The sequence below is a fragment of the Crocodylus siamensis genome, chromosome 13, assembly GCF_052110815.1.
Source record: "Crocodylus siamensis isolate JL-2025a chromosome 13, ASM5211081v1, whole genome shotgun sequence".
Classification (NCBI taxonomy): domain Eukaryota; kingdom Metazoa; phylum Chordata; order Crocodylia; family Crocodylidae; genus Crocodylus; species Crocodylus siamensis.
Genome location: NC_143407.1, coordinates 20,258,064 through 20,281,580, shown reverse-complemented (window position 1 = coordinate 20,281,580; position 23,517 = coordinate 20,258,064). Strand labels below are relative to the sequence as shown.

Genomic DNA, 23,517 nt, shown 5'->3' with positions numbered 1-23,517 from the left:
AGCAGGCTGCCAGTGCATGAGATGCCCCTGAGGGCACCACAGCAGCCAGCAATAGGTGTGGCAATCCTTACATGCACCTCCTGCATGCTGCCAGGTGGAGTAACTGCTGACAGAGGGGCTTTCAATATGGGCCCACACAGAGCTGTGTCAGCAGAGCCTGAGTTGTACCAGCACAATGCTGTAGTGGAGACAGCCACAGGACAAGGATAAACACCTGGACTCAAAAATGAATAGAAACTTGCTCTGAGGAGAGTGAAGATGGCCTCTGCAGCTGTACTGGTCTATCCGTATAGGTAGCCCTTGAGAACAAACATTGTGAAGGTTTCAAACGGCTCTTGACGATTCTTAGGAGCTTTTGTGGAGAAGGTCTGATCCAGGGCACACAAGTTCAAAGGAAAGCCATTGTGTCAAAAGACACAGCCAGCATGTGTGTAATAATATTTTAAATCTCGTTTTCCCCTCTCCGTCACTCAGTTACCCTGTGGAGCTTTACATGGAAATCTCTTCTGCCATGAGATATTGTTTTTGCTTTATTGCATGCCACAATTTGTTGCTGCGGGGTTTCTTTTATTGCTGGGCTACAAATGCTGTTTGATACCATACACATGCTTTTCAACATAGGTAGGCTTCATCAAGGTGGAGAAGCAGAGACAGAAACAGCAGAATCCCTGAGAGAGGTCTACAAAGTAACAGGAAGATACAGGGAATCACTCTGGGACTGGATAGGGTAGACAGCTCCAGGGCGCCTGCTGGCTAGCAGCACCTCAGATGACTGCTGAAGATCCTTCTATGTTGCATTCAGGGGTGTAGGTTGTAGCCGTATTAGTCTAATGTTGCATCGTAACTTGGGTTTTCAGTAAGGTGGCGTTCATACTTCAAACAACATGACAAGCTCCAAGCTGCTACATGGCTTGCTTTGGAGCCTGACTTACAATAGACCTTTTCTCGTCCACTGCTCGCCTCTCTGGGTATGTCAGAGACAGCATTCCTTACGATGGGATGTCAGGCGTTCCTGAGCCCGTGGGAATATTTGAGATTCCTGAGCTGCGCAGACCTCCTCCCCCAAAATGATGCTAGCCAGCAAGGCATGAGTCTTCATAAAATGGTTGCCTCGGGTTCTTAACCCTGAAGGTAACGGGAATAGTTTTACAACAGTGATGCAACAAGAACAAGTAAGGCTTAAATCTGTGTCCTGGGTGTTGAAACTGTCCATAGACTGTTTGTAGTGAGTGACCTAGACATTGTCCATCATATGTCTCTGTAACTAGTCACATTCCCACTGTTGTCATCTCTTGTTATATATTGTGTGTGGTGGGGGGTCCTTCAAAGTCCCAGCTCCTTCAGTCATATGATTATATTGGAATTTAACTTTTCATTTAAAAGGAATTAGGAATCAAGTGTATAGATCTTGTGATTGCAGAGGGAAGCTTTAAAAGGGGAAGTACAAATGGTAAAGGTGCAAATAGAAAAGACCCAACTTAAAAAAAATCTCCTGTTTTTTATGCCAATCATGACTACATGACTACATGGGGGGATTAATTAATTTGTGTATGCTTTGGGCTGATCATATTAATTCCCACAGGGCTTGCATTGAACTCAGATGTATTGAAAAAGCCTTGGAATTCAATTGTGTGTGGTTTGAATGTGGCTTCAGATAATGAAGGCTGACTACCTGCAGTCTTAAAAGACTTGTTTCATGCTCTGTCTCTTGAGAACCAGGTCTGTTCCATCCAGATGCTGACAGCCCAAGCTGTTGTTTCTTTTCCCACAAGGGAACCAACGTTCAATCTGCCTGGTAAGCAAGCAAGCAAGCATTTACACATGTGCAACAGGGTTTCAGACCACCAGGAGGGGTTTAGCCTCCTGGGAAGGGAGAGGAATTATAGCAGTGAATGTAGGCTGAAGGGCGCCTTTCACAGAAATGATAAAACGCTATTACATTGCACAGGGCCTGATCCAAAGTCCACTGTAGGCAATGCATAGATTTCCAGTAGCTGGATTCAAAGGCCCCCAGCACAGGCCATTTCAATATAGGGTTGGTCTCAATATATCTCCAGCCATCTTCCAATGACTCTTCCTCCATCATAGACTCTGCCTTACCCACTCTCATCTTGCAGCTCCTCATTACAGAGCTTTGGGGCAGCCCAGCTAAACACTCCCCATCTTTGGCATTTGTCTACATGCTTCACATGAAAGGACTCTCCCATCCTCTCAGTTCAAAAAGAATCTATCGTATTTTTCAGCTGCTGACACAATTTTAATAATACCTTTATTATTATGTATGGTGTAATGGTCATATGTTGAAGTGAAAGGAGAAGGGGGGAGATATAGATAGGAGAAAACTTCATATTCTTTTTCTCCTTTGTTGCTGGGCATTGGACAGCAGCAATGGCTGGAAAATGTTGGGGGCAGAGAGGATATTTTTAGACAGAAAATGCTCAATCTTTGTAAAACAAACTAACAAACAACCCCCCCTTCCCCCCTCCCCAAAAAAACCCTTAAAAACCCCAAAATTTGGGGTGGCCAAAAACTGAAAAAAATGTTTTGGTTGAGAAAGCTGAGGAATATTTTTTGTTTCACTCAAACACTAGTAAAATTTTTAAAAATAGAATGCATGTTAGGCAAAACTGGTTTTGATTTTTCATTTTCTCAGGGAAAATAATTTTTTTTTAAGGAAAACTGAAACTTTCTGCAAAATACAGATGAACTGAAAGCGCAAATTTCTGTCAGGAAATAATGAATTTGTAACTAGCCCTGGTGGAAAGTCTCCCCACTCTCTGTCCCCGCCTTCACAGGCTAAGGAAAGTCACTGAGCTCATGATGCAAGTAGACAGGTCAATATGGAAGCAGCTCTGTGGCCTTCTTTAATAATGAATACTGATGACACTGAGTCCTACCACAATGATACATCTTTGCCCCACTTCTGCATATTGGCATAAAATCACAGACAATTTCAACTGGATCCATTTCATTTTCTCCTTATTTCTTCATGTTCTGTCCCCCTGCAGCTGCAGCCAAGTTGATGGAATCTGGGACAAAAGAAAAATCACTCTTTGGCGCAGCAGCGGCGGGGTGTCTGCACTGCAAATGTAGTATCTTTTGTTCTCCTTCCACCATTCAATTGTCAATGGCTGAAGCTTTCTGGGCTTGTCTACCTTATGTGGCAGGTGCCATGATACCTGTGCATTACTATGGAGGTTGAGCTCTCTAATGGAGACCTGGTGTGTGGTGGCAAAGGGGTTTTCCTGTCGGTATAGTTGCCTAGACACCATTCTTTGTAGTAGCGGAGAAGCCAGCACCAAACCAGTGTCTCTGCCTTACCCTATTATTGATACCTATCCATGTTCCTCCCTCGAATCATCCTTCAGCAGAGCTGAATGGACAGCCAGCGCAGGCTGAGTTGTTTGGAGGCTACCTGGACTCTGGGCACAATACTGTTGCAGGGGAAAGCCAGCTGGCTGGAGGAGCCTGTTGCTCTGGGAGCACTATGGGTAGGCTGGTTGGAAACTGCACATGGGAAGGATGTGATTTTTAATCTGTTTAACAGAATCGCTGGCCTTAATTCCCCTTCTTAGCAAGACAAAGGGAATAAAATGAGGGGAAGAGACTCAGAAAAGATGAATGGACAAGACATCAAGACTTATGCTATTGATCTGAAGAGCCAGCAAACCCTCTGCATACCTAAGTCCAGCCCTGGATACATCACTGCAGTACAAGAGCTCCTGCTAAGCTAAGCAATGGTCCACAACTGCCAAGTCCCAGCCCCCTGGCTCTTGGCCCAACTCACCTGCACTCAGGATGGGCTGGATGATGCCCAAGCCCCTGTTCCCTAGCTCCTCCTTGGTGTGCCCCAAGATGGAATGCTCTATGAAGCATTGGTTGTAGTGCAAAACCTCACACTTTCTGCAGAAAAAGATCTTGCACTCAGAGCACATCTTGCTTGGTGACCTCCTCTTGTCCAGTAGGCAACAGATAGGCTCTTGCTGAGGCTTTTTCCTGGGACAGAAAAAGGATACGTGATGGAGCAGGCCTCAGGGCTTCTTCCATGCAATTGATCTCTCTTTGCAACTGTGCCAGATGATGTCTTGGCATTGATCATGAAATCAAACCACATCTGGCATGTTCCAGGGCCATCGCTTTCCTGGTGACAACGTGACTCATCTTTTTTAAATGGCAGGATATTTCCGCAATCACTAGGAATGTTCATTATGCAACCTGGGAGAGGAGGACTTTAATGTCTCTGCTTCACAGGCAACAGCTATGCCATGCTAAGGAAGAAATATGTCCTCTCATACAGCATGGCACAATTGATTGGATACATACCTTCCTTTGAAGCATTGGGCACTTGGGAACAGTATGCTAGAGTACCTGAAAAGAAGTCAGTGATCCAATCAGTGCAATAGGAAACCAGAATTCTGTGGAGCAGTGGTCTGATCCAGTATGGCAGATCTCATGGTCCTGGGGGATAAGGGTCTTAAGGCTAAATTTAACCTACTTCCAAAATTCTTACACTTGGATCCAATCTTGTGTTTTAATATTAGGAAACAGATGCCCTCAAAACAACACAGCTGTGAACCTGTCTGCCGACGAAGGAACAGCACTGATGGACAGGGCTTCCTTTCCTGTTCTACGCTTCTTCCTCAGGAAAGGATACTAGCCTAGAGGCTAAAGGAGGAGAGTGTGTGCCCAGAGTGTATGCCCCTGGTTTCAGAGGATGAGGATGCTTATCATGCTTATACCTGATGGAGACTGCTTTGCATTTGAAAGCTTGTCTAAATTTATCCAAACCATGCAACTGGTCCAATAAAAGATGTCATCCATAAAAACCCTTGCCTTATGCTTATACCTGTTTGTTATGGTGATTAGTCCAGAGAGGAAACTGAAAGAAGAGAGCCAAGTCCAGAATGAGCTCTCCTCCGATTTGTTTGGCTCTTGGACCTGCTCCATGCTTGACATGTGAGGTGACAGTGGAGCGGAAAAAACCATGTTCTCTTCCTCCCCACTCTCATCTCTGACTTCCAGCCCTTTGGCCTCCTTTTTTTCTACCTCCTCCTCTGTCATCTCTTCTTTTCTCCACCAAGAATATATATTCCTTTCTACTGGAAAGGCAGGAGAGAAGCAAAGAACAATATAAAATGAACTTGGGGTTATAGTGGATGGCATGTTTATACCCAAACTTCCTGCTTTGACAGTGATGCTGATGACCAGATGGGGCGCCTTCTTTTTCAACTCTTGGGATGGTGATTACCTGTGTTGACCATAAAAAGCCTCTGGGCACTGGTGTAAAGTCAAAGACCAACCCTTACTTCTCCTCCCTTATCTCAGTTTAGCCTAGCAGTAGGGGTGCTTTGGCTGATGGCTGTTGAGCTTTAAATATCTTAAAACAGAGCTTTCCCAGTGGAAGACCATCACCTCTGAACTTAGTTCTTCAGCTCTGTGCTTTTGCCTTCTAGAACATTATGGGCTTCAATCAAAATTTAACAAGATGGAGTTGGCTTTAAAGGTGGAGAAGGCTGAGGAAACAGTTGCATGTCAATGATTTGGACCAAGGTTTTGAATTAACATATTTATAAATTAAATTTGTATATTATAAATTATTTTAAAAATGCGCTTCCCAAATATTAGGAGGATGGTGCAGGAGGAGCTTGAAACTGGCAGATTGGTCTTTGATTGTTACATTGTTTAATGTTGCCCAGGTCCCAGGGGGTAGGCAGCAAATCACCCAAATCCATATACCCTTCCCTGGTTTGCAAGCTCCACACAACCCACTCCATCCTGGTGAATGGAGGGCTGATCCCAGGAACACTCCTTGCTCAGGCTAGTATGTGACAAGTAGCACTAAACCATTAAACTCTAAACTCATTCATGACTTTGTCTTTTCTTCCTTTCATCATGGGGCAGGCAAGGATGCACTAGAATTCACCTTTTCCTCCAAGCAGAAAAGGGAGGAGCAAGAAGAGTATAGACTCTGAGCAAAACCTCAACCTATTTTTGTTGGAGCAGAGGCAGCTGGACCCGCCCCTTTGCTCTGTGAGATTTATCTTGAATTAAAATGGCTGCATTCAAGGTGCCACACGCACATAGTGGAATATATTTAAGAGCATTAATACAAGAGTTGTGCAGGGTTAGGAGCAAAGTGCAAGTCTATCGCAGAGTTAAGCAGTATGGGGAAGGCATCTCTACCCCCTGCCCCCTTTCTGGGCTGTAGTCAAGGACATCACAGCCCCTAACCTTGCTCCCACACCCTCTCAGTCATGTAGCTTTACCATTTTTAATTCCTGTTCATAGATTGAGGACCAGATTTCAAGGCACTTTAGAAGAAGGCCCATGAGGTGAATCTCACCTGCTGCAATATATGCTGCTTGTTTCAGAGACAACCCAAGTCACCAGCACCATTTACCTCATTTATTATGACACGGCAAGGATTCTCCAGGTTAGTTCTAGACAAATCCAACTTTCGGGGGACTCTGAGGCAAAATGATCATGGAGAGGCAGCTTGTTCTCTGGCATTAGGCCTGAAGGGCCCAGTCTTTCTTCTTTGGAGAACAGTGGACACATTGATAGGAGCAGGAGCAGTCATGAAGTAAAATTCATCCAGTCACGTATAGTTAGTCTATCCTGTGTTTACTCCTCCTGGGTCTATTCCACCTCCCAATGACCTGTCTGAAGGCAGTCTCTTTTGAAACAGCCCGAGTCCTGTAACAGCTTCATGTGAACTCCACTCTAATATTGTAGCCACCTCTTCAGTTAGGTTTCAGGGAGGAAAATGTTTCACTCTGAAGGGCCACCTAAGTGTATCTGGCGCCTCCTCTGAGCTCCTCTGGCTGAGCTTCCATCCATGTAAGCGCTCCACAGCGAGGCAGGGGGAAGTGAAGCCCTCCGTGTTCTGCTATAGCCTTCCGAATTATAAATCCCCAGAGAACCGAACAGCTTTATCCAAGCACTGAGATCACCTGGGTTACTGTGCGAGGACCAGTCTGATGATGAGAGTGCCAAAGCCACTGCTCTTGTTACACTTAGGTTCTGTAAGGAGGCAGGCACAGCTAGGGAAGTGGTTGTCCTCACTGTTTTCTGGTAGAATGGCTACTTTGCCACTTTTCCAGAGCAGCGTCCCTCGGTTCTGATGGACTCTGTCCCCACGTGATGCTATCTATGTCCATGCATGACAGGAGGGCGTGACATAATGGAGTATCACCTCAGCACAAAAGTGCAGGGCTTGCAATAGGGCAGCACGGCACCATGGGATTAGAAAACAAACACCAAAATATCTGTGCCCTGCAATATCAGCAAGTCTTAAGTTGCTGCCTCTGCTGGAATATGTGACTTCTGATGCTGCTAAACACAGATGGACCCAACCGTCCTGCTGTCTGGGTTCAAAAGTTTCTGGGCCAGAACCAGAGCTGGTGTTAATCAGCACATCTCTACTGATCCTGGTGGAGGTGGATTGATTTAAACAAGTGGAGGATCCAGCTCTCTTTACATTTGAGCCAGAGGACCAAACTCTAGTTTCAGTTATTCTCTGTGTTTTGATTGACCTAATTATATTTCTATGGATTTAATGTAGTTTAATCAAGGCTGCTTAATATTTAGAGCAGGTTAGGACTCCCGGGGCATTTATAGATGTGCTCTGAAAGGCAGGGGGTGCTAATTAAAAGCTACCGAGCATCACGTGTATCAGCGTCCCCACGCTGAAAAGTGGCGGTGGGGTGCTTTGAAGTAAAGCTCATCAAACAAGTCATGCTGGAGGCTGCTGGAGCATGTTAATTTCCGTGCTCCAGCAGACTCGATTAATCGAGTCTGCTCCAATGCACTGGATTTACAGCACGTCGGAGCAGCTTTGCTGCATGTCTATAGAAGCCCCTGGATACTCCTTCCTCCAGGCTCTGTCACTGATTCCCTGTGGGCACATTTACATGTGCCATTAATGTGCAGCAATAAACTCTGGAGCTTATTGCTTTGGAATTCATTGCTCCCAGGAAGCTCCTGAGTGCACTGTTTACATGTGCCCCTGGACCACGGCACACTGAACTGGGTCAGAGCAGTCTTAACTGGCAGAGGACCCAGGGGGTCAGTCTACCAGCCCTAGGCTGCTCCGAGTGGGCTTAATGTGCTGTGGAGGGGTGGGCTGGGGCATGAGGGTGCTTCAGCATGGGGTGAGCCACTGAATAACTCTCATGCCCTAGCCAGCTGGGTCAGTGTCTACACGTGTGCTGCTGCGCATGAAAAAACTCTGCAACTGAGTAGGACTTGTATGTACAAGTATGACCTGATGTGGAGTTTATTAATTTCCTTCACCCTAATAGGGGTGCATGTGTAGATGCTGAGACATTTACTGTGGAAGTAATCAGTCAGCTCCTCAGTAAATGTCTCTTGTAGACACGCCCAGTAAGACTTTGACCAAATTGCTTCCCCCACAGTACCTCAGTTTGTAAAATGGGAATGATGATTACAGCACAGGGCAGGGGGAGGAAAATGGGGATCAATGCATTAGTGGTTGTGAAGCGCTTTGGGATGAAACACGTTGTGGTTCTAGGATAGGGATGAATAGCAGACATGCTTCAGAACCACTACTGCAGACCCAGATGTTCCTGAACTGATGCAGATTGCTACTGAAACCTTGTGGCCTGAATTGGTCACTACTGGAAAAAAAAAAAAAGGAGCAAAGAGCATTTGTTTTGGCAGACCAGCAGTCCAAAGAGTTAATGGGGAGTGTTTGTAGCAAGTCTCTGTCACCAAGGAGAAGGGAACAGCACTTAGGGAAGGAAACAAAACACTAGGCTCTCCAGGAGGGGTGATTTCCCTTTAGAATCATAGCTGGCTCCAGCAACCACGCCTGGGGAGTGGGGAAAGAGAGGGGTTGCTGACACCTCCCTGGGGCTGGGGGTGAGGAAGCAGTGGCAGCTCTTGGTAGAGTGAAAGAAGTCCCCAACTCGTTAAAGCAAGAGGCAGGGTGTTGTGTGGGGGGACAGCCCAGCTCCCAGGAAAGGAGTGCGTGTCCTGGAGCAAAGTGGACCCACTGCAGGCAGGACCCAGGGGTCTGGGGCAGGAAGTATGCTGTGTCCGGAGTAAGGACAGCACCATCTATCAGAGGAAACAAGACACCCTCAGGGATCTGGGCTCAGAGGAGCAGAGTGGCCGGCTGCATGTGCAATGGATGGAGGAACTTTCTCTGCCTAGAGGAATTTGCTTTGTGGCTTTGATCGCAATGAGTAAGAGACTGAGAGAAGCTTTGCTGCTGCTGTCGCCTGTGATCCTGTAAGAACTGTAGGAACAAGGAAAAATATTGCAGCTGTCTGAACATGATTCTGGAGTGTCCTTTTCACGTTGGGAGAGCGATGGAGATGCAGGGAGCAGGGGTAGGCTTATGAGAAGCAGCTCTGGAGACAGCAAGGTAGAAGTTAACCATATTTGGGTAAGTCAGGAATCATATCAAAGGTCTGGCTATTAAGTGTCACACAGGGAAATCTCCAGTGCCCTTGCTCTGTGTCTCTTTCTAGCCCCCTCTCATGGCAAGATGTCTGGGATCCAGGGGGCCACAGTCCGCAGCATTCGCTCTTACAAATCCAGTGAGCAGTATCTCTATGCCATGAAGGAGGACCTGGCTGAGTGGCTCAAGGAACTCTACAGCTTGGACATTGACGTTGGCTCCTTCCTGGAGGTGCTGGAGACCGGTTCTGTGCTGTGCTTTCATGCCAACAATGTCACCCGGGTGGCCAGGGAGTTCCACCAGGATTACCCAGGCCTGGCTCACAAGCTCCAGCTGCCCAGATCTGAGGTTACCTGCAATGAGTCTGCCCAGCCAGGCACATTCCAGGCCAGGGACAATGTGTCCAACTTCATCCAGTGGTGCAGGAAGGAGATGGATATTAAAGGTAAGGGAAGATCCAGATTGCTCTCTTCAGTTTCTTTCCTTTCTAACCTGGTTTCCTACCATTTGTTTGGCAGTGACTTTTCTTACACTAGTAATAATTTGTTCTTATCCAGCATCGAGCCAAGGCTTTTGAAGCATCTTGCAACTGTTAATTTAGCTTTGTGACCCTTGTTATTATGCCTGTTTAACAGAGGAGATTTAACAGAGGAGAAACTAAAGGGAAGTCACCTGATGAAGGTCACAAAGTAGAAGTTAGAAGATCCTGAGTCTGCATGTTCCTGGGCCTGAGCCTGGATCACAAGAGTTTCTGCCTCCCTTTTTACTAAATGAAGCACAAACCAGAAACTGTATCATGAATATTCAGATCTGAGATGAAGCATCTTAAGGGAGAAAAGTGGGAGAAAAGGGAGGATGGGCTTTGTGGCTAAGCCACCAGCTGGGGTGCTGCCTCATATGTTGGGCATTAAGAAGTTTGAACCCATTAATATTCCCTACATCCCACTTGTATATCGTGTTGTCCATCTAGGCTGCAAGATTTTTGGGAAAGAGACAGTCTTTCACTATACACACATACAGCACCTAACACAAGGAGGCCTGATGTCCCTTGGGCATACCCATAATACAGTTCTTTTAAAAATGATTGAAAATCTACTTTGCATAATCAATAAAGTTCTTCCTGGAAACCCCATAATAACAAAGTAATACACATACTTTTCTCTTGCCATAATAGTCCCTCACTCAGTGTCCTGTCTGAAACTCACCAGGCCCATGAAATCATGTAATCTGATCTTCCTGCATGAAATGACAAGCAGCTACCCCTGGACTGAGCCCAGTGACTTGTGTTTGACTAAAGCATCTCCCAGAAAGGCACCCATTCTTGATTTGACATTGAGCAATGAAACATCCGCCACTTCCCTGCGGAGTTTGTTCTAGTGGTTAATCACCTCAGTGTTAAAAATGATTGCTTCATTTCTAAATTGAATGTGTTGGACTTTACCTTCCAACCATTGATTCTTGTATGCCCTTCCCTGTGAGATTAACAATCCCTTTAGTGCCTGACATTTTCACCAAGAAGGCATTTGTCTATCCCAATCAAGTCATCTTCTTTTCAAGTTGTTAGCCAGACTAAACATCCTCAGGCCCACATTATAAGATAGGTATGAATGTCCATTTGTTTGGCATATCAGGAGCAGGGAATCCTTCTAACCTAATCAAGCATCTTGCAATGACTGGATGTTCTCTGGGACCATGTTGCAGACAGACATGATGGTTACAGTGCCTATATGCTGCATCAGGGGAGAGAATTCACCAGCTTTGACACCAGAAAAACACCAGGCTCTTGCCAAGGGTAACTAAAGCATTGCTGCTCTATCAATTGTGCTGCCATCTCCATCTTTCCCCTTGTCTATTATCTCTTCTTCTTCTCTTGCTTTGCCCATTTTACTTACTTTGTCATTTCTATCCCTTTACTCCTATGCCTAAGAGGTCCTGATGTTTGAGACTGAGGACCTGGTGCTGAGGAAGAATGAGAAGAATTTTGTGCTGTGCCTGCTAGAGGTGGCCCGCCGGGCTTCTCGCTTCGGAATGAGTGCTCCCACCTTGATCCAGATGGAGGAAGAGATTGAGGAGGAGATCCGTGAGGAGATGGACCTGCCCCCAGAGAACACTCCACTTCCCAAACCCCAGAGAAAACCCTGTGACTTCAAGAACCTGGACCAGATGGTAAGAGAGCTGGAATGGTGTAACCCACTGGCACTGGGGGTCAATCTTCCTTATACTCACTCTTTAATCCAGGGGTGAACTTCAGGAGGACCTGTCTGGGAGCAGTTTCAGTGGTAGTTGTCTATATAGTTCAAAGCAAAACGTGTACATGTGAGAGATTCTTATTTCTTTGCAAATAAGCATTTCAAACCTAAGAGCACCTATAGGCTCCCATATGCAAAAGACTGGGTACCCTAGCACTTTACAGCACTGTTAGAAGATGGCAGGGACCATGACTCCAAAAGGAACAGCACAAGAGGAACCAGCTTCTTTAGTCCCTCAGCTGGGCCCTCATAGACCACAGAGGGTCTGATCAGCATGGCTCAAACTCATGCCTTCCTAGATCTTCAACCCAATCCTGAATCAAATCTATTTTAGAGGATGGAAAATATTCATTAAATTTTCTCCCTCTTCCTGTTGCATTTTATTTATGAAGAGACCTCTGCTCTTCTTGTTCCTAGAGATAACCAGACCAAGAAGTGAGGAAATCCTTTCCCTACCACTTTCCATAAGCTTGATCTTTAGACCGAATCCCAAGAAGGCAGCAGCAGCAGCAACAGCAACAGCAGCAGCAGCAGCAGCAAGCTGTTCCTGCAGGACTCCCACTCCATTTACACGATCAAGTGGTTCTGATGGGATGTTGGATAAGCAGAGGCACTCTGTCTCTCTCACTGATTATAGCAAGTGGGCCCAGGGAGCTTATCCATATACCTTCTCCAAGGCTATAGAGCTATCCCAGGCTGCCTATGGAGAAGAAAATGCTATTGACCAAGAATAGTTTGCTTTCCATTCCTCAGGTCCAGCACCTTGTGAGCCGATGCACCTGCCCAGTCCAATTCTCTATGATCAAGGTGTCAGAAGGGAAGTACCGAGTGGGAGATTCAAACACCCTCATTTTTGTCAGAGTAAGTCCAGCTTTCAAGATGCTGTTGTGATATTAATTTGTTAACACTTTTGCTTGCAAATATGTCTATATTGCAAGCAAAGGTGTAATATAAGATGAAAGCTTTGATTTCTCCAACACAGGTAACCATAGTGAAGACACAGAACCACAGGCTTCAGTGCAGGGCAGCAACCTAAGTATGAACCCACCGGGGACAGTGGGCATATACAAAGGTTCCTTGGTGACACCCATGCCACTATATTGCTATTGTTGCCTGAAGTAGCTGGACTGAAGCCAGCAAGGGTTTGTCTACCCCCTTTTAAATCCTACTGTCAATTGCAGTGTGAATGTACCCTATGCCATTCTAGACTGGCCTAACTCATCTTTAGATGATGAGGACGTCTTAAGCAGCCATTGGGCAACACCACTGCTTTGGCAGACTTGTTAAGCCAGATCAATAAAGCCCACTGGCTAATTCTAAGGCCTGAAGAGCTGAGGGTGGCTTCTGCATATGAGAAATAAGAAGAGAATTATCCCCTCTGTAACCAGGAGGACTGCTGCCAACTTTGGCTAAGGGATTAAAACCTGACTCAGGAGGAGGCACAGCAATGCAGGCACCACATGGCAGGTAAGCAGGCAATGATCTAGATGCAGCTACAGCACGCCCCCTCACTCCTCCTCTCAGGCCCTGTCTGCAACACACTGCACACAGTCCCAAGAGGATGGGAAATATGGACGCTATGTGAAGCAATGCTGGGCTAATGACACAAGAGCTACTGAAGCACCGGGGCGTAGTGCAGCCAGCTAAAGATTTGGAAGGGAAATGCTAAAGGGACAGTGCAGACTAACGTAATCTAATCTACTGGCTGCCTCAAACAGGTACTTCCTTTGCCACAGCCTTCCTCAGGTCTCTTTTCTCTGTACGTACTGAATATATCTGCTACATTAGTTAGAGCAGGCCAGGCAATGAATTGAAGTTTCCCAGAATGCTGCCCTGCTCTCCCTAGTCAAGATCCAGCTGAGTTTCATGGTTCTGCCTCCTTGCCAGACAGGACACTGAGTGAGAGACTATTACGACAAGAGAAAAGTATGTGTACTACTTTGTTATCATGGGGTTTCCAGGAAGAACTTTATTGATTATGCAAAGTAGATTTTCAATCATTTTTAACAGAACTGTATTTGGGTATGCCCAAGGGAGATCAGGGCCTCCTTGTGCTAAGTGCTGTATGTGTGTATAGTGAAAGACTGTCTCTTTCCTGAAAATCTTGCAGCCTAGATGGAACCAGGAGCTCTAAACTGCTCTCAGGTAGGAGGGGAACCCTGCTGCTAGCTGCTGTTGCTGAAATGTTGGGTCTTTCTGATAGGAGCTCTTCAAATGTAGATTCTACCCATCTGATTGTGTTTGGCCCCATCCCAAAAGCTGGGATGTGTCAATACAGAGGGCATGTTGTCACCCTGAGTAGGACTGGGCAGTTCAGTGGTGATATAAAGCTCTAGGTCTGTACTGTAGGTCTCTTGTGCCCTGTATACAGTGAGTCACTCCATCTCCTGCTAGGATAAGCCCACCACTGCAATTGATCCCCTTATTGGACTGACTGGCCTCCGGGGGATGGATTTCCTTCTGTTCCTTTCAAGAGCAGAGCCAAAGCATATAGATGGGGAGTGTGAGGGAAGCGGACCTTGCCTGTGCCACACAGATGAGTACAGGACCCCAGGCTCCAGGGCTATCTGGTACCTTTCCACACTACTGCAGACACTGCAGGACAGGAAAGGCTGCTAGCAAGCTGGCCCTTCCCTCCCTTTTGCTTAATCTAATGTCTTATATAGGAGGTCTCTAAAGTTTCCCCTGAGGGGAAGGGGTTTTTTCTTGATAGCTGCTGGGTGAATGTATACACTATACACACATACATTTCTTGATAGCTGTTTATGTGAATGTGCAGCAACCTGCAAACTGTGATCAAAGGTCCTCAGATTTTTTACCCTTTGTTGTGGGACTCACCGATGTTATCCCCCAGACGCCTCTCATACTGTCAGGGATGCCACCCAGGTGACTGTGCATCCTCCTGACCTACACATGCATCTTGCAATGACAGGGGTAATCTCTGGTCTCCAGAGACATTCTCCTGGAATAAGATGTGGCAGGAGCAGGCTCTGTCCTTGTGCCATGTTTGAGTCCCTGCGTATTTTCCAAAGCAGGAATCAGATAACGCTGGTGATGGCCTCAAGGTTGATGGTCCTCCACTGCTTCCTGTTCATTCGAATGTGTGCAAATGTCCTTTGGACTAAGTGAGATTTTTACTCATTATCTACATGTAATGTATAGCTGGGTAAGAGCAGCTGTTTGTGCATGTACATATGCAACCACAGGTATGGCTGCATGTGCACACATAGGGAGGCATGCAAACCAAAAATGTGCATGTGTTTGCCTGTATGTATTGTATGTTACAAAGCAAAATACAGAGTCTGGGGTATGCTGAGCAATGAAATGATCAGGAACTGAGGGTACATTGCATCTATCAAGTTCGGTCCCTGATACTGCAATTTGCAGAAAGGCTGAGCACTTGCACAACTGGGGCCAGGTGTTCAGACAAGCTCAGTGCATTGGGTACATGCTGGGAGCTGCTGGGTGCTGAGAATCCTGCACACCCTCTGCTTGGGATAAGTGATCTGGCAACCAAAGAGAGATAGTTTCTTCTATCCCTACTGGTAGAGTTGTGCATTGGTGTTAGACAGCCTCCCTTCTTGCCTTGCTGTTGGCAATGAAGACTAGAGTCTACTTATACTGTGAAAATGTGCCACATGTGTGCATGAACTCATGTATCTATGCACATGTGCACAGTCTGGGGCTTTTGTGTGTGCATGGGCAATGCCACACATAGCACACTGAGGAAGTAAACAGTAGAATGGTGACATGTTTTGCTCATGTCTTGCACAGATCATGGAGATTCACCACTCATGGGTGCTTTATTTGTTTCAGATCCTACGGAATCATGTGATGGTGCGGGTTGGAGGGGGCTGGGACACACTGGAACATTACTTGGATAAGCACGATCCTTGTCGATGCACCTCTTTGTGTAAGTCTCCACATGTGCCAACTCCATTTTTCCAACCTCAGGTGTGGATGGAGGATGGGGGGCACTTTCTCTTGGAATTAGGTTGGACTATGGGCCTTCACTAACAGGGGATTACACGAGTCAGAGTCAAATGAGGAAAAAAACAACACAGTAAAGTAAGGAGAAGCATATCCAAGCATACCTCTAGGTTCACCAATCCCTACTATACAGAGTGGAAAACAATGCAGCGGCTGAAATGGTGCCACAACACATTTTTGGTGGGTCTCGTTGTTTTCTGGGTTCTGGTAGATGGCCATCATACAGGACATTCCCGTTTTCTGCTACTCTATTCTCTGTCCTGTATTGATACGAAACCCAACGCCTTTATGTCTTCTTTTTTTCTCTTCAAGAGAAAAATAGAGGACGTAAAGGCGTCTAGGTTCGTATCAATAGAGGGCAGAGGACAACCGGACTGTCCTCTATGATGGCCACTGTCCTCTGGTAGCAGGAGTCAGATGTCTTGTTAAACACAGAGAAGACTCTAAGAAAGCTAGGGTTGTGGTACACTGTCTCGCCTAAAGCTATTGGTGGCCACTAGAGGTCAGACTAGCATTTCAGAAGAGACACGTGCAATCCCACTGAGTCCTACCCCAGTGCAGTGTTTGTTTCAGTTCACATTCTTTCAGGGTGAATTGGGGGTGGAGGGTGGGGATGCCCTAGTGCACTTGCACCTCCCCACTTTGATTCCTGCTCCACCCAAAGTTTAAAACCAATTGCTTGGTAGTGGCAGCAGCCATGAATGCTTTGTGCAACCTGAGGCTGGGGGGTGGGGCACAGCAACCACTGGCAGGCAGAGGCGGCAGCAAGCAGGGACTGCCTGCAGGCAGCCATGGTGATGTCGGTGGCAAGGGTGGGCCAAGCAGGGACCTGCCGCAGGTGCCCAAAGCGGTGTCGGGGCGGGGGGGGAGAGGGTGGCAAGCACTGCCCACCTGCTGGTGCCACCAGTGGCGGCAACCAGTCTCGGTGGGGGGTGCACCTGTGTGCACCCCCTACGTGTCGCCAATGGCAGCAGCATTTATGCTCAGGCAGCAGCAAAAACATCAAGTAAATTCATGGCTCATTAAAATCTATCAAATTCCTTCTGAAGTCTTCATTGCAGAGATGTTAATGACCCTCCCTCCTTTTTAATGATCTTGATATTCCACTAATCAAGCTCTTTGGTAGCTGCTCCTGGTAACTTCTATTTCACAGCCATCCAGACTATTTTAAAATCATTCCAACAAAGTTATAGATGTTTTTGCTTCAATGTTAAACTGAATAATATAGCCCTAGGTCCCTAGAATATTATTAAAGCTTCTAATTTATTTTCTACCAAGAAAAAAATATGTGCTTTGTTATATGGCATGATACACCTCACCAATTGCACTCCCTGTTTCAAAATCCTAGATCCACCTATGCATACTTTGCAATTTTGAATGCCTCAGGGAGTCAGTTCTGGGATGCAGAGTAACTGTTCCCTTTGAAGACTTGGATAATAGAAATCATGGGAAACAGTCAGGTTTTCTGTTATTACAACTCAGAAATGTTTTTTGGGGGAATGAAAGCCCACATGGAAAGTCTTGCTGTGTTTTCTAATTCATTATGCTTGTTCACAAGAGGTTTGCAACATGATGCTTAGACAAGGCTGGTATAAACTCAAGTCCCACCCAGTCTCCATGGCATTAGAGGGTTCAGAGCTGAATGGGACGTGGCAGACGCTGCCTGTTACACCAGGTGTCATGATTCCAAAAGATTAATCCACAGCAATGTGGAGAAAGGTGCTTGTCTTTGTGCTGAGACTCTGCGTCTCTTCACAGCTCACAAGCAGGCTTTAAAGATGGCGAGTCCTCAGAGGCTACAGGCAATGCAAGTGCAACATGAGATCAAGGTCTGTCTGGCATCCAAGACTGATCACTCAAACAAGCCTCAGCCAACCCTGATTGTCAGCAGATCCCAAAGCCCGTTACCCCCAGTGGAGTGGAGGACTTACACACCATGCAGCCTTGGCACCAGTAAGAAGCTTTGTTCATCCTCATCGCCAGATAGCGCCAACAAGAAGACTTCAGGACTCGGGACCCCTCAGGAGCAATCAGAAGCCAGGAAAGCCCCCTCTGCCAGGTAATGAAGAGATGTTAGTGACAGATCTTGGGCTTCATTTCAGCCCAGCTCCTAAGGATGCTGTGCTGAGCAGCTGATAGTAGTTGCTGACACCAAAAAGCAGCTGACATTGGAGGAAGGTGGAGAACACTGCCTGTTAGTGCTAGCCAGGCCTCTCTAGTCTGAACACACTGTGGTACCCCCCGTGCCTCTCAATTTTTCCTTTGGTTTCCACCCCAGTGGGCCTGATTCAGGCTGACTTCATGTTTATTTAGTGCCTATCAGTGTCATCTTGGGATCAGCTGGAGGGAGTCACTCACCTGTTCTAGGGTTTTGCTTCGGTGAGACCCCAAGAGTTGAATATTGGAGATACTGTATATCAGGACTGAGGTGAATGGACAGTCCTGGAGAATGAATCCTAATTCTGAAAGAGCAGAGGGTTGTATGTTAGTAGGTGGAGGTAGCCTGATATGTCTGTGTGATGTCCTAGGCGTAACGGGATGGATGAGAGGTCAGGATACAGGTGCCTTTGTCTCTGCTGGGCTGGAGCATGTGCTAACACTACCTCTGGCAGCATTCTCAGGAGCATCAAAATGTGACTCACGGCACCTGGTGTTGTTTTCAGTATGATTGCTAGCATCTGGGGTCTCTGGGCCTTTGTACACACCACAAAATTGGCCTTTAAAGTGGCTTAAATGCCCTTTTTCACTGCTTTAATGGCATTGCTGTTTGCTGTTTCACTGCTTTAATGGCATTGTTGTTCAATGGTGTATTCCGCTTTAAATTACTTTCGTACATAGCAAGATAAAATCCCTCCAAGGTGTTTTAGTTTCATACCTAACAAAATGCAACTGTGCATGGGGTGCTGGAAGCCAACATGCTTGGGGCTTGGGAGGCCCCACGCAGTTCAGGGCCTGTGGGACCCGACAGCAGCCCGTGCAGGCAGGCTCCACTGAACAACAACAGAAAAAGTGATGACCTGATTTTTTTTTTCTCCTCGGAGCCTGCCTGCCTGCCACCTGGTCTTGTGTCTCCCCCCCCCCCCCCCCCCCCCCACCGCACAGCTCAGGGATAGCTCAACTCCCCCGGAAGCTCACTCCTCCCACCACCAAACAGGCAAGTAAGGATCAGGCCCCCACCCTTATGTACATGCCACAGGGGTTTAGTTCAGTTTAATTCTCCCCAAATTGAACCAGTGTTTTTAAAAACCCATGGTTTCAATTTAGGGAAAACTAAACTGAATTAAACCCCTGTGGCATATACAAGTAGCCTCTGGTTTTCTTGTCAGTCTCTCCCAGAGAAGACATGCACTGTCAAGGGGTGCTTGTGCATGCCATGGGGGTTTAATTTGGTTTAATTATCCCTAAATTGAAAGTGGGTTTTTAACAGCTTTAAACCAAACTAAACCCCCAGGGTGTGTACACAAGGGTGGGAGCCCGATCCTTACTTGCCTCTTTGGCAGCAGGGGGAGGGGTGAGCTGCTGGCAAGCCGAGTAGTCCCTGAGCTGCGGGGAGCCCAGTGCTTCCCCCCACGGCTGTTGCACTTCCTTAGGGTAGCAAACTAAAACACCTCAGAGTGTCATTTAAAATGTAATACGCTGCTGAAGGTGTAAACAGCAATGCCATTAAACCCGTTCAAAAAGGCATTTAAGCCACTTTGAAGGCCGATGTTGTGGGCCCCAGGGCAACAAGCCTTGGTACCAGAATGACAGTGCCAGTGCCTCTGCACATATTACACATAGGGGAAATGGTTATACAGTAAAATCCCTGATATCCAGGGTGAGTGGGGAATGGCAGGGTGCCAGTAATGTAAAAATGCCCAGGTTTCCTCCCAGATGTGGGGGGTGGCTGCACGTGAAGCGGCGACAGCACAGCGTGGTGGGTGGTGGCGGTGGTGACCACGTGCATGCTTCCCCCCACCCGCTATGTCCGGCCAGCCAGAAATTCCAGTTATTAGACTGTGCTGGTTAGTAAAATCCTGGATAACAGGGATTTTACTGTAGCATATGTCTGAAAGACAATAATAAGGAGCTTTTACAGCCTCATGCTGCCCATTAGCTCAGTACTGTCTTGACACCCACAGCAATGAATGAATTCACCAGGGGCTAGAGGCAATTGCCACACTGGAGTGATGCTTGTTCTCATGTTGCAGGACAAGGGAGCGGTCTGCTACACCTACCCGGAAGCAGCTGCTTGCTGAAGAAAGGCCTCCTTCCCGACAGAGCTCTTCTACTCAGTATGGGAGGGATGCACTTCATGTTTCCATGCCCTCCCAGCCAACCAGACATGAACAGGACAGTTCTGGTGTCTCAGAAACCGTTGCAGAGCCACAGAGAGGAAGGCTGTCTGGAAGAACTCCTGGGGTGCATCGAAAAGAACCAGAGTGCCTGGCACAAGCCCGATATACAGAATCCAAGACCCAGATGACAGTACTCAAGGACAGCTCAGCTCAGTCTTCAAAAAGTGCCCTGAATGGAGGGAAATATATCCCACAGGGTCACAAGCCACGGGAACAAGGTGTCAAGAACTTGCCTGGTACAGTCCGTTCTTCCAGCCCAGTCAAGGCCCTTCATCCCTTCCCGCAACGGGATGCCAAGAAAGCTACACAGAGTCTTAAAGGACAATTGGAAGGAAGTGTTACACATGGTCAAAGGGACTCTGGGGCTGTGAAGTCATCTTCTCCCATTAAACACATGGGCTATGTGCAAAAAATGGAGGGTGGAACAAAGATCCCAGTAAAAGCTGGCTCTCCCTTCAGCAGGCCCCCTACACCTAATAAAAGCTACCAGGGGGAGCCCCATCTCAGCAATGAGTGCAAAGCCCCAGCCAGTGTCACAGCAAAAGCTCCTGCTCCCTACAAGTGCAGGGCAGTGCTCAAAGCTGAGGATAGCTGCCAGGGTCACAGGCACTGCTGTAGGGTAGTCAAACCAGAGATGTCATCTACTAGCCTTTCCACTAGCCCAGGGGACAGAGCCAGTCAGTCAGACACAGAGGGGAAAGACAAGCCTCCATGTGCCAAATCAATGCAAGAGGAAGTGGCAGGAAACACTAAAAACAGTAGTGTAAGTGGGGGAGTTTCAGTGAGCCACCCAGGGGAGAGGGAGCACGTGTATACACCTCTGCCCATCAATTTGGCCCAGGAGCAGGCACTCTACAGGAGCTTAGAGGACGAGATCTTAGCCAACATAAAGGAGCTAGAGGCTGTTCCTGCTGAAAACCACCATCTAGAGAGGAGCTGGCTAGATGAGGCTCCACCAGACTGCAGCCTAGCAAGTGACACTGCTGTCTGTGACCTCAGACGCTGGAAGTCTGCTACACCTTTTCTCTGTCCCCTTGCCAGCTCTAGGCACACATTTTCCTGTGGTGAGGGTGTGCCTCGTAGTGGTGTCTATGTGCCAAGCAGAGAGGCAAAATGGCACCCTGCTGTGTTGCACTATGATGATGTGATTGATGAACTCTCCAAGGGCCACAAGACACTTCACCAAGTGGATGTGGAGAATGGGATTGCTGCAATGCCACTAAAGCAGGCTGGGGAAGATTCTCCTCAGGCAACCTCACTCCTGATGGATGAAAACCAAGAAAAAAAGCTTCAAGGGTCTGAAGGGACTTGCCTTAAGAAGGATGCATCCAGTGAAATCAGAGACAGTGGGTCAAGGAAACAGCCAACAAGACGTTCAGCATCTGCAGATGTCCACAGAAACGGTACAGCCCCACAGGCAACATCCAATGAAAGCCCTACAGGTGGCCCTGAAAAGTCCAAACTGCCTCAAGTGAAGCCCAAGAGGGCACTGAAAAAGCCTGAACGAGTGCCATCCATCTATAAGCTCAAGCTGAGACCCAAAATCCGCCCCCGCAGGGACAACAGACCTGAGAAGCGGCCATCCAAAATCCCCACTCCGGTGGCACATCGACAGGCACAAAAGACAGTCAGAGCTAAAGACCAGGAGAAGGCTCACAGCTCAAAACACCAGAGTCGGACAAGTCAGGGAAGCCTGGCTGGCACCTGGAAAGACAGTACAGAAAATGCTGGGTCTGAGGAGGAAACTTGGCTTTCAGAACAGAGTGACTCCCCCCAGGCTGGGAATCTGGAGATAAAGTCATCCCTGAGTGAAGTCAAAATGTGGCTCACGGAGGAAGATGAAGAAGCCTGGGTCTGATATCTTTATAATATGTTTTTGGGGGTCAATTTTAGCCCTCAGTTGTCAGGAGAAAAAAATATAGCATTCAAAACCCCCCCCCCATGGGCCAAATTTCTTCTTTCTCTTACTCCCATACAGCCCCTTGGGAGGCAATCACTTGGGAGATGGAAGGAGAAACAAATAACAACGGGGTTGAAGCTGTCAGTGAACTGAAGTCCACCCATGTTTTCAGCCAAGGGGCTTAGAAAAGTGGCCTTTTCAATCAGTCTGGTGTTTATTTTGAGATGAGAGAGAATCCAAAAGCCAGGTACAATTCTAGTTTCAAGACACCAGCAACTGGAGGCAGAACATTAAGGACTAAAATTTTGGAGGCTATTTCAGAAGACTTTGTACCAAATCTGTAACTAAGAACTGAACTTGCATCCTGAGTGTGAGAAAGCTGTATGATTGTGACAGCATGGAAGCCCCATTTTGGAGGAAATCTATCAACATGTGTAAATATGTTTAGTGCAAGAGTATTAGCAGTGGAGACAGATGCAAATGAAATGTACAATCATTGGTCCTTCTGGCCTTGTGTGATATACCTAGCCCATTTCAGTATTTTTAATTGAACAGACATTTCCCTGTCAGGTAAATTAGTGCATTTGTAGCTGTACCTGTGTAATTAAGAGGAAAATTGGGCCTTGATATTGCATATACAGAGAATCGGGCACTTTCAACCCTTTAGAAAAGAAAGAGGTAACTAGAACAGGGCTTTAAAAGTGAAGACTCTTGAGTTCCTAAAATTATGCTTCTTTCTGTTTTAGATTCTCCATCTGTCAAATAAGGCTAATAAAACTGACCTCTCAGGGCATTGAAAGGCCTAATACATGTTTAATGCCCAATACATGTTTATTGAGCACTTTGAGATTCTCAGAGCAACTGCAGAAAAGAAAGACAAAGCATATTTATTGTTATTGTCCTGGAGCCAGAGCTGGAGTTCTCATGGATACCAATGAAAATTCATGTTATATATTTGAGGAATATATGGTTTTGCTTTGCAATAGTCCCCATGAGTTTGGAACAGCCTGATTTTTTGAAGCAATGGGCTATATCTCACCCTCATTATGTTTAAAAGGTTTTTATTGAATGCAAAAGTTGTTCTCTGCAAACTTCAGGAGTTAAAAGTACCTGTGTATGAACTCTGACAATGTTCCTAGTCAGGCCATTTTACAAAGTATAGGGCCAAATACAAGTGTTCTTTAAGCTTATCATTATTGCAATTAAACCAAAAGCCATAGATGCATTTGAAGTAGGAAGCTACTTGAAATGACAAGAGCTGAAACATCATGGGTTCAGTTGGCCAGCAGGTACCATGGCCAAAGATGCCCTGTGTTATCAAGAAGGAGCAGTCCAGGAACCATACCTAGGATCCTTTCAGTTCATGGTTGTGCAGTTTGACATTGGTGAATGTTCTGTGTGAATTACTTGTGGATTGTCTTTATTAGTATAAAGCTTGGAAATTTGTATTTGAGGGAATTGTTAATGATGCTGGTTACAGTTATGCACTAACCCTTTGATCACTGTGTAACTCAGTGTTTGTGCAACAGAACCATTTCAAAACCTCTTCTGCTGTTTGAGTATATCTTTTTCAGTGGAGATACTCTGAAAATAATCTATAAAAAAATGACCCAA

General features: G+C 46.6%; 1 protein-coding gene across 1 annotated transcript; it reads left to right on the top strand.

The window, feature by feature from the left end:
• The first annotated feature begins 9,508 nt into the window (after window positions 1-9,508).
• On the top strand, window positions 9,509-23,310 carry GAS2L2 (growth arrest specific 2 like 2). Its single transcript, XM_090026357.1, has 6 exons — window positions 9,509-9,872; window positions 11,355-11,593; window positions 12,430-12,537; window positions 15,493-15,589; window positions 17,425-17,725; window positions 20,664-23,310. The coding sequence occupies exons 1-6, from the start codon at window positions 9,515-9,517 to the stop codon at window positions 21,859-21,861; spliced, it is 2,301 nt and encodes a 766-aa protein (XP_089882483.1). The 5' UTR covers window positions 9,509-9,514; the 3' UTR covers window positions 21,862-23,310.
• The last annotated feature ends 207 nt before the right edge of the window (window positions 23,311-23,517 follow it).

Bases quoted from the DNA above. Each gene is read 5' to 3' on its own strand.
- GAS2L2 (XM_090026357.1), top strand. From the start codon at position 9,515: ATGTCTGGGATCCAGGGGGCCACAGTCCGCAGCATTCGCTCTTACAAA. The intron at 11,594-12,429 runs GTAAGAGAGCTG...TCCATTCCTCAG, and splicing joins TCAAGAACCTGGACCAGATG to GTCCAGCACCTTGTGAGCCG. The intron at 17,726-20,663 runs GTAATGAAGAGA...CCTTTCCACTAG, and splicing joins AGGAAAGCCCCCTCTGCCAG to CCCAGGGGACAGAGCCAGTC.